At 41.1% G+C, this 17,377-nt stretch overlaps 1 protein-coding gene across 1 annotated transcript; it reads right to left on the bottom strand.

Annotated features, from left to right (window-relative positions):
• LOC18771887 (zinc finger protein VAR3, chloroplastic) lies at positions 7,482-13,340 on the bottom strand. The gene is made up of 5 exons (XM_020568357.1): positions 12,136-13,340; positions 11,924-12,041; positions 9,771-10,054; positions 9,480-9,578; positions 7,482-9,387 (listed from the first exon to the last, which is right to left on the bottom strand). Exons 1-5 carry the CDS (start codon positions 12,603-12,605, stop codon positions 7,674-7,676), a joined length of 2,685 nt encoding a protein of 894 aa, XP_020423946.1. The 5' UTR covers positions 12,606-13,340; the 3' UTR covers positions 7,482-7,673.

Genomic DNA, 17,377 nt, shown 5'->3' with positions numbered 1-17,377 from the left:
TTTATCGTTTATTGCCGAGGCTAGGCGTGCCAATGCATCGGCATGGCTGTTTTTGCTTCTGGGGATCTGCCTGATCTCGTAGGCTTGGAAGTTTTGGAGCAGCTGGTGGGTGGATGAAAGGTAGGCGTTCATGGAGGCGTCTCTAGCCACGAAGTCTGCCGTTACCTGGTTCACAATGAGCTGGGAGTCGCTGTGAATCCTGATTTGTTTTGCGTTCATGCTTTTGGCTAACCGAAGGCTGGCCAAGAGAGCCTCATATTCGGCTTCATTGTTGGAGGTTCGGAAGTTGAATCGAAGGGCGTACTCGATCTTGAGCCCCTCTGGTGTTGTCAGTACCAGGCCTGCCCCGCATCCTTGTTGGTTTGCCGAGCTGTCGACATGTAGAACCCATACGGGCCTTGAGGTGTCGAGCCGTTCGGCGTCTACTTCCATTGGCGTTTCGGTTTCGGTAACCGGCTCGGCCGTCGGCTGTGCCGTTGATAGGGTGAGTTCGGAGATGAAATCGGCAACGGCTTGACCCTTTTCGGCGGGTCTTGGCACGAATTGTATATCGAACTCTCCGAGTTCGATCGCCCACTTGATCAATCGGCCAGAAGTCTCTGGTTTTTGGAGCACCTGCCGAAGCGGTTGGTTGGTCAGAACTTTGATCCCATGTGCTTGGAAATATGGCCGAAGTCTTCGTGCCGAGACTACCAGGGCTAGTGCAAGCTGCTCTAATGGGGGGTACCGAAGTTCAGTGCTTTGGAGTGCTTTGCTGGCATAGAAAATTGGTAGCTCTGCCCTCTCTGGCTTTCGGACCAATACCGAACTGACAGCGGTGCCAGATACCGAAAGGTATAGATAGAGAATCTCCCCAGGTAGTGGTTTTGACAGGAGGGGTGCTCTGCCTATGTAGTCCTTTAAGTCTTGAAACGCTTTATCACACTCGGCAATCCAGATGATATCCCGTTTGCCCCCTTTCAAGGCTTTAAAGAACGGAACACACTTGTCGGTGGCCTTGGATATGAAACGAGTCAAGGCTGCCACACGTCCGGTAAGGCTTTGAATGTCCTTCGCCGTTTTCAGCCTCTCCATATTGATGATTGCTTTTATTTTTTCGGGGTTCGCTTCGATACCCCTCTCACTGATCATGAATCCGAGGAATTTCCCGGAAGATACACCGAACGCGCACTTCGTTGGGTTCAGCCTCATCCGATAATCCTTCAGCACGCCAAACATGACTGACAGATTCTGTAGATGTTCCTCGGCGGTTTTGCTCTTTACCAGCATGTCGTCAACGTAAACCTCCATGATGTTGCCGATGTACTTGGCGAAGATTCTGTTGACGAGCCTTTGATATGTTGCCCCCGCATTCTTCAGGCCGAACGGCATGACGTTGTAACAGTACAAACCCCTGTCCGTTATGAAGGCGGTGTGTTCGCTGTCGGGGGGGGGGGGGGGTGCATGAATATCTGATTGTATCCCGAATAGGCGTCCATGAAGCTCAGCAGTTCGTGTCCTGCGGTGGCGTCCACGAGTTGGTCTATCCGTGGCAACGGAAAGTTGTCCTTCGGGCAGGCCTTATTCAGATCGGTATAGTCTTGGCACATCCACCAACCGCCTGTACCTTTCCGGACCATCACCGAGTTTGCCAGCCATACCGGATACGTAGTTTCTCTGATGAAGCCGATGGTTTGAAGTTTGTTGACCTCTGTGCGCATCGCTTCGTATCGTTCGGCATCATACGAACGGCGCTTCTGCCTTACAGGCTTATATGCAGGGGAGATGCTGAGCTTGTGGCTGATGACTTCAGGATCTATGCCGGGCATATCCTCGTAAGACCACGCAAATACTTCCGAATGCAGCCGCAAGAAGTCTATGAACTGCGCTCGGAGGTCAGGGGCGAGTCTGGTGCCGATCTTAACCCGACGATCGGGCTGCTCGTCATTCAGGGTTATCGTTTCCAGTTCTTCGGCAGGTTGCGTGTGTGGAGTCGGGGACTCATCTCTGGGGTCGTCAACGGGTCCCGTACCGTTCGGTATCCCCTGTACAGACATGGTCTCGTCGGGTATTTGGACAGTGGTTGACTTGAGTGCCGTGGCATAACAAGTCCGAGCGCTGAGCTGATTTCCCCGGACAGCCCCCGTGCCGTAGGGGGTTGGGAACTTCATCAGTAGCATGTGGGGGGAAAGATGTGCTTTGACCATGGTGAGCGTCGTTCGTCCAACTATGACGTTGTACGCCGTAGGGCAATCAACGATGAGGAATTGATCGTATACCGTCGTTTTTCTTGGTGCGGTGCCGAAGGTGATGGGTAATTTCACGCTGCCGATTGGTTGGACCAAATCTCCGGAGAAACTTAACAAAGGTGTCAACTGCCGGTTTACCTGGCAGTCCTTTATTCCCATCCCTCGGAAAGCTTCGGAAAAAATCACGTTCACCGAGCTCCCGGTATCGATCAGCACTCTTCCTACGTCGTAGTTTGCGATTTCTGCCCGGATGATCATTGGGTCGTCATGGGGATAGAGGATGCCCTCTTCCTCCTCCTTGCAGAATGTGATTGGTTCCCAACGAACTTTCGGGATTTCCTGGCGCCGATTAAGCTCTATGCCGAACACCTGAAGAAACTGCGCGGCCCGCACATATTGCTTCATTGACCGGTTGCTCATTCCTGCGATGGTGGGGCCACCGCTAATAGTGCTTATCATGTTTATCTGCCGAACCGGATTCGGCACCGGCGCCGTTGGCGGCCGGGCGATGTACTGATCCAGCTTCCCCTCCCTGATTAATCGCTCAACAATTTTTCTCAGGCTTATACAGTCTTCTGTATTATGGCTGTTGTGCTGGTAGTATTGGCAGAATTTACCGGTCTCTCGGTTGTCTTGCTGATTTGGTCTTCGGGCATTCGGCTTCGGTATCATTCCCTGTTCGTTCATCAGAACGGCCTCGTAGGTAGTGTTCAACAGGGTGAAGACTTCATTGGCTTGGTCACGATTTGGCAGGGGCGCTCGGTGGTCGTTGCTACCGTACCGCCCTTTCCCTTTCTTCGAGGGTTCTCTTCGATCGGCGCGGTCGTCCTTTCTCTTATGACCCGCCGAGTATGTATCGGTTCTCCCGTAGGGTGTCGCCTTTGCCGGATAAGCACTTGATTCTTCGTTTCCTCGTGATGCCGAAGCCGTGGGCTTTGAGTTGAAGTATTCGGCCTTGGTGTGGATGGCCGCTTGCTTCAGCAGTTCGTCATACGTCCGCCAGTTGCTGCTGTGTACTAGGTATCGAAAATGTGAGGACCGAAGGCCACTCTTAAAGGCGCCGTAGGCTGCCCTGTCGTCTGTTTCCGGACACCTTGAGTACTCGTGACTGAAACGCGCTGCGTACTCTCTCAACGGTTCGTCCTCTCCTTGCCGAATCGTGTACAGGTCATCGGCAGAGTAAAGACGGTCCGTTTGAATCATGAAGTGGTTGAGGAAAATCTGTTTCAGTTCGTCGAAGGAGTCTACCGTTTCTGGCTCTAACCGGAAGAACCAGTTCAGGGCTGCCCCGGTAAGGGAGGACGGGAATAGCAGGCACTGCCCTTCATCGCTCAAGCCCTTGCATCCTATGGCGGACTGAAATGAGTGGAGGTGGGTTAAGGGGTCTTCCGTTCCTGTATAGAACGGTATCCGAAGCTGCTGCCCTTCCCGATCTTACCGAGAGTCCCGGATGCGCCTGGTAAATGGCCCCGGTCGAAGCTTTCCCCACTCTGGCCCCTGGGAGCGGGCGTTGTCGTTCTCCATTTTCTGGATTCTTTGAAAAAGGAGTCGTACAGCAGGGTCTCGGCTAGGGATTTCCTCGGAATCGAAGTCTTCCGTTTGCCTCTGTAGGTTGAGTGGGTTAACCGAGTTCCGCGAATGTGTTGCCGAACGGTAGGTGGACGTTTGCGTCCCGGACGGGATGTACTCGGATTCCGACTCCTCTTCGGGGCCCAACCCCCTCACTTTCCGAATGGGCGACTTGTCTCCCAGGATCTTCATCCGTGAATCCTTTAGTCGGGCGCTCATCCTGATCGGAGACCTCTGTCTCTCTGCCTCTCGATCATTGATCCGATGTCGACAATCGTTGTAGACCTTCTTCGGGACATGTGGCTGGTCCCTGGGTGGCGGGACCACCAATTGTTTGGAAGGAGCGGGCGTTGCCGTCGCTGCCTTATCGCGTTTCTTCCTCCCGTGAGGGGTTTGCAGGCTTTCGGAAAAGTGAGTTATCTGGATGTCCTGCGGGTGCCGCTGGTGGAGCAGCTGCTGGGTTTCGTCCACCTTGGACAAAAGAAAGTTGTTGTGTTCCTGAAGCCTCGCCATGTCCTTCCGTAAGGTTGCGATTTGGGCTGCCAGCTCGGCTTCGGCGGTTGTTTGGGTAGCGGGGGCATTTCCGAAGGGAGTGCCCGGAGGTAGCGCTGGGCTAGCTCCGCTCTGCCTTCCGAACGGTCCTCCCTCTTCCGTTAAGTACGTAGGTATTGAAGTGGTCCCCATGTGTTTAGGAGATAGTGGGTTAATAATTTTTCGGATTCCCACAGACGGCGCCAAACTGTTTATGCGAAAAAGTGGGTCGGCACGTATTTCGTCAACTTAGTGATTAGGCTTTCGGCAGGTGACTGTCCTCGGTAGATGTTCTACTGCGGAAGGGTAAGTACCTACAAAAAGTCACGTTCGGTAAATCCTTGGGTACCGGTGTAGTACCGGCCGAAGGCTCTCCGATGCTTAAGTAAGTACGGATTTAGTAAAGTTTAACTGATAGATCACACGATAGTGTACCGTTAGTTCTGATCCCCTCCTTTTGGGGATATGGGTCTCCTTTTATAGGCCTTGGGAGGTGTGCACTGTGCTCATATTTCCGATGTGGGACTCTGGGCATGGACTGTGAGCATGGCACGTGTCTGATGGTGAAAGAGGTCAAGATAGATGGCTTCGGTAGGGAGCATGCCGAAGGGGTCTGTTGATCAGTATCGATCCCCTCCACGTGTTCGGTGGTAATAGGCCGTTTATTTTGGTATAAACAATGATGATGTCAAATTTTTTACAAAAAATTTTTGACAAAAAAAGGCTAGTATGAATAAATATGCAAATGCTTGGTGATGAGTTGGAGAAAAGCATGATTATATTTGGTGGTGTGATTATGTTTGGTGATATGATATGTTGTTCGTCTTATTCTTCATATATGTAATTGTTGTATTAATAATTGACACAAATTAATCTCCTAATCATCCAATTATAAACTAGTAATGAGTAAAAAAAAAAAAATGAAATGAAACAAAACAAGTAACCCAAAATAAACACAAACAACAATTTCTAGCACTTTTTTATTGCCACTGTATCCCCACTGTATCACCATGGTAGTACCAGTTTATCACGATTGAGGCAGAAACGAATTATGCACTTCCTCTGTTTTTTCAGTTTTGACATATGTCCATTTTTTTACCTTTAACTTTTCAATGGATTATGCAAATTTTGTGTTTTGTATATGATTGGATTCAGCACAAAAAAATGAAGAAAACTACATAGACCAAATGTAAAAAAATTTATACAAAAATGAGTATAATTCAATATAAACAAACACAACGTTTCAAACAAGTAAACTATTATACCTCCATAAAGAGCAAGTATGTTTATATATCGAGCTGTACGAAATAGTTCAACTTCACAATGTACAGAATAAGAATGATAACCACGACAGCAACTCGAAAACAAAAACCCAATTTGAAAACCGAATGATAAATACATCCCTATTGGTATTCATTACACGTACTACCAAATTTGGTTTGACAAACTTAAAATTGATGCATATTCCTGCTCCAAATTGAGGACAATTGATCTGCCATGTCTACAAAATGGAAACAGTTCATATGCCATGTAAGGCAATTAGCCACAGCCACCGACATTATGGATCACCATATAAAGCACCTCCAACATAGCTTCCATGTCTGCATATTCATATAAAGAATTTCCTGAAATAATTAAGGAGCAGAGTGAATTCCCAAGTGATAAGTGATAAGTGAATTTCCAAGTGGATGCCACAAAACAGGTAATGTAGAGACTATAAATGACACCTACAATTTCCCTTCTTTGGATGAAAAAATAAACAACAGGAAACACAAACTTCAATTGCAAAAATCGCCAAAACCATTAAAACCATAATGGAACAAAAATAAAACCATAATAAACTAGCAATACAACAACACTAAAATGCCAATACAAAACCACTAAATTGGCAATACAATAGCAAAAAATAGCACTAAAACATCAATAATAACAACAAAACAACTGCAAAACAACAGAATCCCAAATCAAACGCAAGAATAAATCCACAAAGAACAAACCCATTTAATGTTTCAAATAAGGAATCATCAGAATCAAACAATTTCCAAGGAACCCCTTAACCCTAAACCAATTTCAGAGAAACCCCTAAACCAATTTCAAACAAACTCCTAAACCCTAAAGCAATTTCATAGAAACCCATAAACCCTAAACCAACTTCAGAAAAACCCCTAAACCAATTCAAATTGACGATGAACAGTACCTTTTGCAGGTGAACGATGGAAGAGGAAGACCACTGCGTCACAGAGAGAGAGAGAGAGAGAGAGAGAGAGAGAGAGAGAGAGAGAGAGAGAGAGAGAGAGAACTACACGACAGAGAGCTGCGCAAGAGACGCCTAGAGCTTCCCGCAACAGTGAAAGAGAGAGGATAGAGTGAGAGCTGACCGAAGAGAGAGTGAGACCTGAGCAACGGAGACAGAGAGAGCTGAGCGACAGAGAGAACAAAATTTCAGCAAAAGTGATAGGTGTGCAATAAGTGGACAATAAATATATATTTATAGGTGATAGTTGAAATTTTTTTTGGGGAGATGTGGTATTTTCAATTAAAATTATATTTAAAAAAAAGTGGCATTTAGAGCTATTTCCCAAAGAAATATGACTTGGCCCAAATATTCATTCAACTTTGCCTAAGAGAAAGAGAGAGAGAGTACAAAACGATCAATTTGCCCTCATATTTAACAATAATTTTAACAGAATGTAATGGTGGACTAATTTGTCGAATAACAGAGAGTTAATGGACCATTTGAGTGAATAATTTAGTTGAGGGACGAAAATACAATTCGGGTATAAGTTTGTAGACCATTTGAGTAATTAACCCATAATATAAAGGTGGGTCAAATTTATGAGAGTTTGGGAAAATTGAAATCAGATAACAAGGATGGTTGCAAGGAGATTAAGCCATTACCCATTTCCTAATGCATTTCGGCCGAAGAACATCCTATTTGATAGAAAATTGGAATTGTCCTTGAATTGCTTCAAATCGAAAACCACAAGGGCAATAGTAACCCAATTAAAACCACAGGGACCTTAGTGGTAAACCACATGGACCAAAAATGACTTTTTGCTTATATATATATATATATGATCTTTGCATTTTGGAGAGAGAAATAGTCTACAATGCGGTCTATTGGTTTCCAGTACACACTGTTGGTCCCATGGGTTAGTAACAACATGAAGTATTTGCCAACAACTGAAATGTATATCTCCTGTACACTATTGGAAATGCAGCCAATGTTTCTCAAGAGCAAGTTATGATGAATACAATGAGGGAAAAATAACATCTTATCGTGAAAAAAGAAAATTAATTATCTCATCTTCCAAAACAACAAAGTCGAATATTTCTTGTGATTCCTCAGTCACTATCATTTTTCTTCGCTGGATCAGAGCTCACAATTGGAAGATTTTTTCTGTACTCTGGAGATGTCAGCCTCCTCTCTAAAGGCGTTTTCCTCTTGCTAACAACAAACCTATTCACCCCTTTACGCATTGGCATTATTGATGGGAAATCTTCATCAGGAATCTGACTCAGCTCTGAGATGTCTTTAATCTGGGCAACACGCTTAAACCATCTCTCTGCTTTTGCCTCCTCTGACATATCCAAAGGATCCGGTTCCTTCACTGCTGATCCCTCCAAGCTTTTCCCAGTCCAGCTCTGTCTAACGTTCTGTTTATTGGACTCTTGGGGCGAATTCCCTGTCAAACTTGCTGTCTGGTTAGAATTCGCTTTCCCAGAAGATCCACTGTTCAATCTGTCCATGTTGTTAGTGCTAGAACTAGCAAAATGCAGGGCAGAATTTCCACCGATTGGGGGTCCATAAACAGAATCAGTCATTAAACTGGTCTTATTGTCTACGAGATTTTCTCCTGAAGATCCTGGATTCCAGCTTGCCATGCTGCTTTTCTCATTTTCCATCTGCTGAACATGACTAGAATTCAGCTTCCCAGGTCTAGGATCAACCAACTTGTCTGGAGGGTTATCTTGGATCATAGTTGGAGTTGTTTCATGAACAGTCTTGTTAGTCAAATCTGTCCCATCTGTCTGCATGTTGTTGTTTTTTGCAAAGTAGTCAGGTGGGAAAGGGACGAAGGGAACGTAATTGGCATTGCTAGCTTGTTCAGTAGATGTACGCCTCTTGTATGCCGGAGAAGTTAAAGAACGATCTTTCTTCTTACTCACAACAAATCGATTCTCTCCTTTACGCATCGGCATAATTTCAGGAAAGTCCTCATCCGATATTGCACTTGCCAGATCAGTAACATCATGCAACTCTGCAACCCGCTTAAACCATCTCTCAGATTTATCAGCTTGGTCACTTTCTTCATCCCTACTGCCAGCCTGTTTCGGAGGCTTCTCAGACGTCTGCATACTGTCCTCTGATTTACCAGATTCATTTTTGTTTCTCAGGAAATTCCCACTCTCTTCCATACTCGAGTTCTCAGGCTTAGAAAATGTATCTGCAGGTAATGGCACAAATTGGGCATAACTGGAATCGCCCCCTCTAGGGTGTCCATACTCTGAGCCAGCTGAGCTAGAGATAGAAGAGGGAGAATCAGTTCCAACATTTTGTCCAGGATTGGTACTTGTACTATATGATTCAGAAATAGATGCACGGGCAAGAATTTCATTTAAAGTCCGGTTGGCTGTAGTACCAAGTGACTTATTTCCACCCCCAGTTTGGAGATCCTTGCCTTCATGATTACTATCATTATCCAAGTTTTTTTGGTATTGAGCATTGGCCAGCCTCCTCTCTAATGGTGTCTTCCTGGTGCTCACAACAAATCTATTTACACCTTTTCTCAATGGCATTATTTCAGGAAAATCTTCATCAGATACAACACTGTTCATGTCTGAACTACTGTCTAGCTGAGAAATCTTACTAAACCACCGCTGTGCCTTCTCTTCATTGGCAGCCAGCCTGCTATCGATATCAGCTTTATTTTTATCACCCACATTGTGATATCCTATACTTAAACTAGTTTTGCTGGAACGAAGGGAGAACTCTCCAGGGCGCTTGCAATCACACCTCAAACATACCATGTTTCTCCCATAATTAAAAAAATCACATCTGAGAAAGAAGTTATTTTTATAATCAATTAATCAGGAAAATAAAATTATCCAAACACCAGAGGAGAAATGTAATAAACAAGCAATGCTCACTGAGGACACTCCCACTCCCCGCCAGTCAGCTGTCTCTTTGGCCGTGCTTCCTCGCACTCAAGGCATTTCATGTTCCTTGCAAAGTTCATGAAATTACACCTGCTCATTATAGACATTAGTCCATCAAAAGAATGCCTACTACACATTACAGTAAAAAAGAGAAGAAAAAATAGGAACAATGTCGAATACACAATAACAAAGCCCTAATCATTTCATACAAAAATACAATGAAATTTTAGAAAGAAAATAATCCAACATAATAATTGATGATATCCAAAAGAAGGGCTCTACCTCTGGCAAATCCAGTCACCCCGTTTCATTTCAATAGTCTTTCCAAAAAGCCTAATAGGTTCTCCATAGTTATCAAGGGAATGACCCTGCACTGGCCCAATACAGTTCGACTCCTGAGCACTATAACAGAGCTTGGACATTTCACCCAGCAGAGTACGGACAGATGATTCCAAAATTTCGCTATTGTAGATATTGTTTTTCTCTGAAGAAAAAAGGGGATTGCTAGCATAACTCAATAGAAATCTCATCAAATCAACCGTTTGTGCTTTATCAATGTCCAAGGCCTATAATTCGGAAGGCAATTAGAGCACGAAAATAGACTGGGTTAGTACAACGTAACTCAAATGCACTTATGAAAATATATTTAATATAAAATCCAGGAATTAGAAATACCTAAATCATACAGAACGTATTGATAAAAATTGAGATAAACCACAGGCCACAGAATTCTTAGTATATTTATAGCAAATCAAAAATAAAATTTAAATTGATTTTGGGATTTAAAGGGAAAAGTGCAAGAGGGACAAGATACCGTTTGTGTTTTTTTTTTTTTTTTTTTTTTTTTTAAGTCCACAATAATTTTCAACTGAATTTTTTGAAACTGATCATAATTTCCAGATTCATTAAGCTTCCTTTACTCCACTTACATTATTCGACCCTACCTCCCAAAAACATGGATTTTAGGTTTAACTTATTCATAGATTAGAAATAGAGATTTTAGATAAGGTCCAATGAGTTTTAAAATTTTAAGTGCAGTCCAAGTCGAAACATTAAACACTGACACATATCACATACTAAAACAAACATAAATGAGATGCTCAAGGAAAAGCAAAATTAAGGACGAATTAATCATATCTTTATGGTTTTATTTCAAATTCAGGTTTGATTGCAACTTTTGTGGATTATTGTAAGTCCTTTATTCTTGTTTTTTTTTATGAAAAGTCCTTTATTGTAAATCCTTTATTTTTGTTGGTGCTAGTAAGCAAGTGATATGGGTTCAACCTTTCTTCTGAAGTTTCCAAATCCAACTGCACTATGTACATTTGCTGGAGCTGGCTTGTGGTTGCAGTCCATGATTATTAAGAAAAATAATTTGGGGCTCTCAAACGGCTGTTCTAGCTTGGATAAGTTATTCATCACCAATATGTCACCATTGAAAGTCTTATTTCGTGGTTAATACAAACAGAACAAAAGGTCAAACTATATTCTCTTCATAGTTCTCAGACCAATAGATTATACTGGCAGACCGATATACAAATAGCTTTGTCTACATCCTCAAATCCACTCAGGGCAGGAGTGACCATAAGGTTGCCATCTGATCAAGGAGAATCACTCATTTTAAATTCTACTCCCCACATATTGACTCTTTGTACAGGAAATCTCCAAATTTACATTCCCAATTTTGACTGTCCCTAATCGAGATTCTCTTGATGAAGATTGTGACAAGATTCATTTGGCCAGTTTAGTAATAGTTAAAAAAAAATCTTAAAATGTAAAAGCTCCATTGGCATTGCTCTACGATTCAAAGAGATCTACCAATACCGACTTTGTTCCTAAAAACAATCCTAAATTTATTGAAAAGTAAAGTTGAACGGAAAAATTCTAAGGCATGCCAGCCAAGATACACGAGGTAGACAATAGAAAACTACACTGGTCAGAGACAACCAAAATGTAATAGAAGAGAACTTTAAAAATGCCAAATTCAGCGGGAGTCCATGAAATATCTCGTATACCACCTTGACACTTTTGTTTTGTTTTCTAAATTCTCCTTCTACATTATACCTAGCACAGATACTCATCAAACAAACAAAACACGAAGATAAACCTACCCAGAGAACATTAGCTACCTCTGGTAGTTTTGCACACTGCCCAACTCAGTGAAAATTATATGCTGAGGAATCCAATTCACACAGTACAGAATTTTCGCTAACGTCAAAAATCATCAAAAACTGTAATTTAATTTTGATTTCCGTAGCATTACAGTTTGTTTAACTATGTGAGTCTACTGAAGTTTCTGAGTTTGCTCTATCTGAATAAATCAGTATCTTAACAAACCATTGCATTATATCAGAACTTAAAAGTCAGGAGCATTTCCAAGTAATAGCAATTGGTTTCGCCTAACGGTACAAATCACAACAACACTAGAAACTCACATGGGTATCGCCTTGGCTGAGAAATAATCTCATTCTTCTTGCAGAATCATCGCCATTCCGGAACAGAAACGGAGTCCCATTCTCCACAACAACCTCCAAATCTCGCCTCGAAAGCAACCTGCAGCAAAGAAAATGAAAAAACCATATGAGCCCATCAGTAGAAATCCCAAATATTGCTCAATGAGAAAGGAAACATAACACACAAAGCATACCTCAAAAGGCCAGCTCGTGCCCTCGCAAACGCCAAGAAAACACTAGCAGCCCGCATAAAGTCCTCTGGTAAATCCCGGGCCGCCTCGGTGAACTCATCCTGGCCGTTGGTTCCATCATAACCGGAGGCAGAGACTGAGTTGAAGAGGTGGGACAACTCGGGCCAGGGGTGCAGGGCCGGGAAAGGGGAGGACTCGGCAGAAGAAGGGTAGGCAGCGGAAACGGAGGAGTGGGAGTGGGAATAGAAATGGCGAGAGGAATTGAGAGGGAGAGGGAAAGAGGAAGAGGAGGAGTGAGAAGAGAGGGAATGAGAGTGAGAAAGGAAAGAGAGGGAGGAAGAAGGGAAGAGTGAGGGTTTGGAGCGGTGAGAGAGGCGGATGAGGAGAGATGGGAAACGGGGGAGGGGGAAAGGGTGAGTGGTGGAGGTGGTGGTGGAGAGGAGGGTGAAGAACCTGTTGCTGGCGCCACCCATTTAGAAGTGGAAGAGCATTGGACTTGGCAGTTCAGCGGAGTTGATAAACCCTACTTAAGAGTTTGGGGATGGAAATGTGGTTGCAGGAGTTTCTACTTTTTTTAAATAAATAAATTATTTAGGAAATTTTTTTTTTTTGGTCGATGATTATTAACTATATAAACCCACGAATTTTAGGGGTAAATTTAAATCTTATTTATAATTTAATTTTGTCTAGTTTGTCTGATGTCTGCTTTGTTGAGATTAGGGCTGGGCACGGTTCGGTTTGGGCTGGTTTTCATATAAAATTATAATTGAAATTGGTACTGTTCATCAGTCCAGTCTGGTCTGATTTTTAACCGGATCGATTTTTATGAAATTTTAATAACAAACCCGAACCAAATCAGACCAGTTAGATCTAGTCCGATTTTCGATTTTCTCGATTTGAACCGACTCCAAAGCTCAATTGATTTTTTTTGTTTTTTTCTTTTACATTTCTAGCTTCAAGCCCAATTGATTTTGTTTTTGCTTTTTCTATGGATATTTTTAGCTTCAAGCCCAACCGAATTTTTAAACTTTTTGGGCTTAAAAATCACAATTGGAATCCAACGTTAAATTTAAAATTACAACCAAATTTATAATGAAGCAAACTAAATTACGACCAAATTTTAAATTACAGCTCCATTTTCTTTGTTGCCGCATCTTAGAAGCTCCAATGATCTGTTTCTACCAAAAACACAAAAGAACAAATTAATAAAAGTTTAAAGTACCAGTTTATAAGAATAATTCAAAAGTGGCATTTGGTGAATATGAGATGCAAATCCTCTCAAGATATGTTGGGGCAGCAGAGGAAGAGCCATTAGCCTTAATCCTCTCAAGAAACTGAAAAATGTAATAGCTTCTTGCTTCCACTCCAGGTATAAATAACTTTTCCCAACCTATAAAGCATTCAAAACTTTATCAATTGTCAGTTATTTAACAAAAGCGAAAGAATAAAGAAATCAAAAGCGAAAGAGATATTCACGGAAAAATCCCTCCAAATACAGACCAGATCTCTTCAAAACCATTTTACAAGAAAGTAATAGAAGCATCAGGGAAGAAGGCCAAGAATACATGACATGGACTGCAACTTTGCCATCTCCCTCATGAAATAGCAACCCACTGTTCTAGAAAAATAAATTAACAAATAATAAATTGAATAAAAATCCTTATTCCAGGAAGAAAATAAAAGAAAAAAGAAACCCACATGTAAATTAATTGTCTAAAGCATATAACTACGGACCGCAAATTAACCACACATATTCTCTATTCGTCATGAAGGTATGGACAACCAACATGGCCAATATTGATTAATAGAAATTAAGAAAAACAAATATGAGAAAAATCTTTGGAATCTACTAAAAACCACAAAAAATAGGGGAAAAGAAAGAACTCACCCTCTCGTCGTTGTCGTTGTCGTCATTGATGAAGGTATGGGCTCACCCTCATCGTCGTTGTTGTCGATATGTCCCTCGCATCATCACCCCCTTCACCTTCTTCAACGGAGAGAGAGAGAGAGAGAGAGAGAGATAATAGAGAAAGGGCGTCTGAGAAAATAATGAAGGGGAGGAGAGATGGGGAGAGAGCTGAGTTAGGGTTAGAAACTAAAAGGATAAATGGGGTGAGGTTATGTGCATCCCTTTCTATACAAATAATGTAGAATTGGTGCATCAACCAATCATAATATAGCATATTTAAATAATTTTAAAAAACTATATATTTAATAAATAACCATTCTGGTTCGGGCCGGTTTGGTTTTTTAAAACAGCAAACCGAAACTAAAACCGAGTTGAACCGATTCGATTCGGTTTTTGGTGAACTCAGTCTGATTTTGGTCAACACGATTTTTTTTTCTTCAGTTTTTTCAGGGTTGGTTCGGCTCGGTTCTTCGGTTTTTCGATTTGAATGCCCACCCCTAGTTGAGATAGTCAAATGCCATATGTAATGAGCTAAAGATGTTGGAACTAGCTTGGTCCTCTAAAGACTTTGCAAGACTTTTCACCGAATCAAGGGATATGTAACTAGTTGTGGTTGTTAGATGCCTATGATGCACCTTGGCATTTTATTGACATATTATCAAGGTTGGTATTTTTCCCTTATCAAAACATTAAGGAACTTCTATGTGATGCAAACTTCTCCAAAACAATCTTTAACAAATGCAAAACATATTCCATAAGTAAAATATAAAAAGAGATATATATTGGTAGCATTGCTTCTCTTGCTTGCATGAATTTAAGAATGTGTAGAAGTTCATCCAAACACCATGTTGAGGATGCATAATTTTGTGAGAGGATAATAAGCGCAAACCTTGATCCTTCAATTGCAGCAATCAGTTCTCGAGAAATAGCTTTTCCCTTTGAAATTTTAGGCTCATCCCTACGAGTTATGATTCCTTGAGCTCTCAATGTTTCATATAAGTGGTCTGTAAAGTCCTTCCGAGTGTCATCGCCTCTAAAACTGAGAAAAACATCATATTTCCATTGAGGTGTTGTAGATGAAGAAGATGCAGATATTCTTTGTGTGTACATATCGCCACTTCAATGAACTTAATTACTTAGCTGTGGTAATTTCCTAAAGATTGTGATCAAATCCATTGCAAGTAATCCCAAAAGTTTTGATCATTCAACAAGTCCTTTTTTCGACTGCAGAAAATATTAGAAATGTTAAAATTAATGCACACTTGTATCTTGAATAATATAGAATAATATAGAATAATGGAGAATGAGCAAACCGACTTAGCAAAGTCCGTGAATCCAAAATATCATGACATCAAAATATGCTTTAGTTGAAGTCATTTATAAGATTGGAATTCTAATCCATGACATCAAAATTAATAAGATGGAATACCTTTATTACCCTTTTAACATAAAATTGGAATTCTAATCCATTTATTTGGAGTTGAAGCCAGAGTAGAGCTCATTTCACGAGCTCTAGTCTCTCATCTTTATTTTTAGTTTTTGTTCTTCCATTTCTTGTTTTGTAATCATCTTTCTGTCTGGACTTTTCGGATTGTGCAGATGTCTATGTATCCTCTCCATTGTTGGCTCTAACACTTTTTCAAGGGACCAAGCCTCAGCTCGCCAAATTGTATCACCTCGATCTCGATCTTAATCTCTCTAAGTTCGTTCTCCTATACTATCTTCTTCATCTTTTTTTTTTTTTGCTTGTAGATTTGTGGACGAATGTATGAGATTGACATTATGGTGAAATTGTACAATGATATCAAAGGAACCTCAATCTCGACAAGTCGTCTCGGCAAAAACAACAGCCGAGGACCTTGCCGATTGTTCCAGAGTGTTGCACAACGACAAGGACTCGTCGTCTTCAGTTTTGGAGGAAGACAGGGATTTCGCCGCGTAGTCATCGTTTGGTTTGGACTTGGAATTTTTGATCTTTTGCTTCAATATGTGTTTCTCTTCGGATTTTAGTTGATTTGAGGAATGTATTTTAAGCTCTGATGATCGATTTATCTTTTGTTACTATTTAAGTTATGGATCTCATTTTTGTTTAACAATTCATTTCTATGACAGAGTATTAACAAGATAGTTCTATGAGAGAGTATTAACAATGTACTTCTATGACATAGTAGTATTAACTATATAGTTCTATGACAGAGTATTAACAATGTGCTTCTATGACATAGTAGTATTAACTATATAGTTCTATAACAGAGTATTAACAATGTACTTCTATGACAGACTATTAACAATGTAGTTCTACGAAGAGCCCCTGCTTGGTTTTCACAAATTTTTTTTTAATAAATTGTTTGGGTTTTTTAAAAATAAATATGGGCTGGACTTGCTTTAGGTTTTTTATTTAGTTTTTTGTGTTGGGTTTTGTTTAAGTTAATCAGTGGCAGTCATGTAATTTATAGGAACTTCAACACTCATTTCTTATGTAGTAAATGGGTTTTGAGTGTGTTACTAAAGTGCATTCCATGTAGGATTTTTTTAAATATAATTTCAGCCCCTATTTTAGGTATAATAGTGAAGCTCCTTAATATTAATTTAAATTTTGTTGTAAATGCATGAGTTGGTGGATGACCACCATACCTCTTAATATTCCACCGTTGGATTTTATGTAACCTATGCACTAAGTATTTGTAATTAATGCTTGTAACCTATAGGTATATTGTAAATGATGGTATTCAATCTCCTATCTTGTAAGCCTAAAAATAGGTGGTTCTACCAAAGATTTAAGGAAGGAATAAACATGGTGAAGCTTTATCTTTAGCATATCACTTCTCTCTACATTTTCTCCCTCTAGTTTTATAACACGTTATCAGCACGACATTGCTCTTGGTATGTTTTCTTTCTCTGAATTTTCTTTCTTCTTATATGAGCTAGAGTCATCACATGGTATAGAGTTTCTTTGTACTCACCATCAGACTTCATCATGCTTGTTTAAGAAAAAAAAATCTTATTCTTATTACACATGAATATAATGTCATGTTTTTGTTTTTATTTGTTTGTTTATTTAATTTTAAGTATGATCTTAATTATTATGATGAGTTTGAATTATACAAAAGATCAGGGGCCCGAAGTTCCGTGATCCTCATCATATAACTAGATTAGGATATAGAGTCCTTTTGATTGAATCAGAACCTGAAGTTCTTTGATTCCAAATAATTGAGGGCGTGAAGTTCCGCGAATTTAAAGAGCACATAAGGACATAAAACTCCTCGATTTTGTATTAATCAAAATCAGAATTCCATGAGGCCTACATATGTCAAGAACTTGAACCAGAAGTTTCGA

This window comes from Prunus persica, chromosome G7 (genome assembly GCF_000346465.2).
Source record: "Prunus persica cultivar Lovell chromosome G7, Prunus_persica_NCBIv2, whole genome shotgun sequence".
Lineage (NCBI taxonomy): Eukaryota > Viridiplantae > Streptophyta > Magnoliopsida > Rosales > Rosaceae > Prunus > Prunus persica.
Note: the sequence above shows the minus strand (reverse complement) of the source record. Positions and strands in the feature narration are given on the sequence as shown.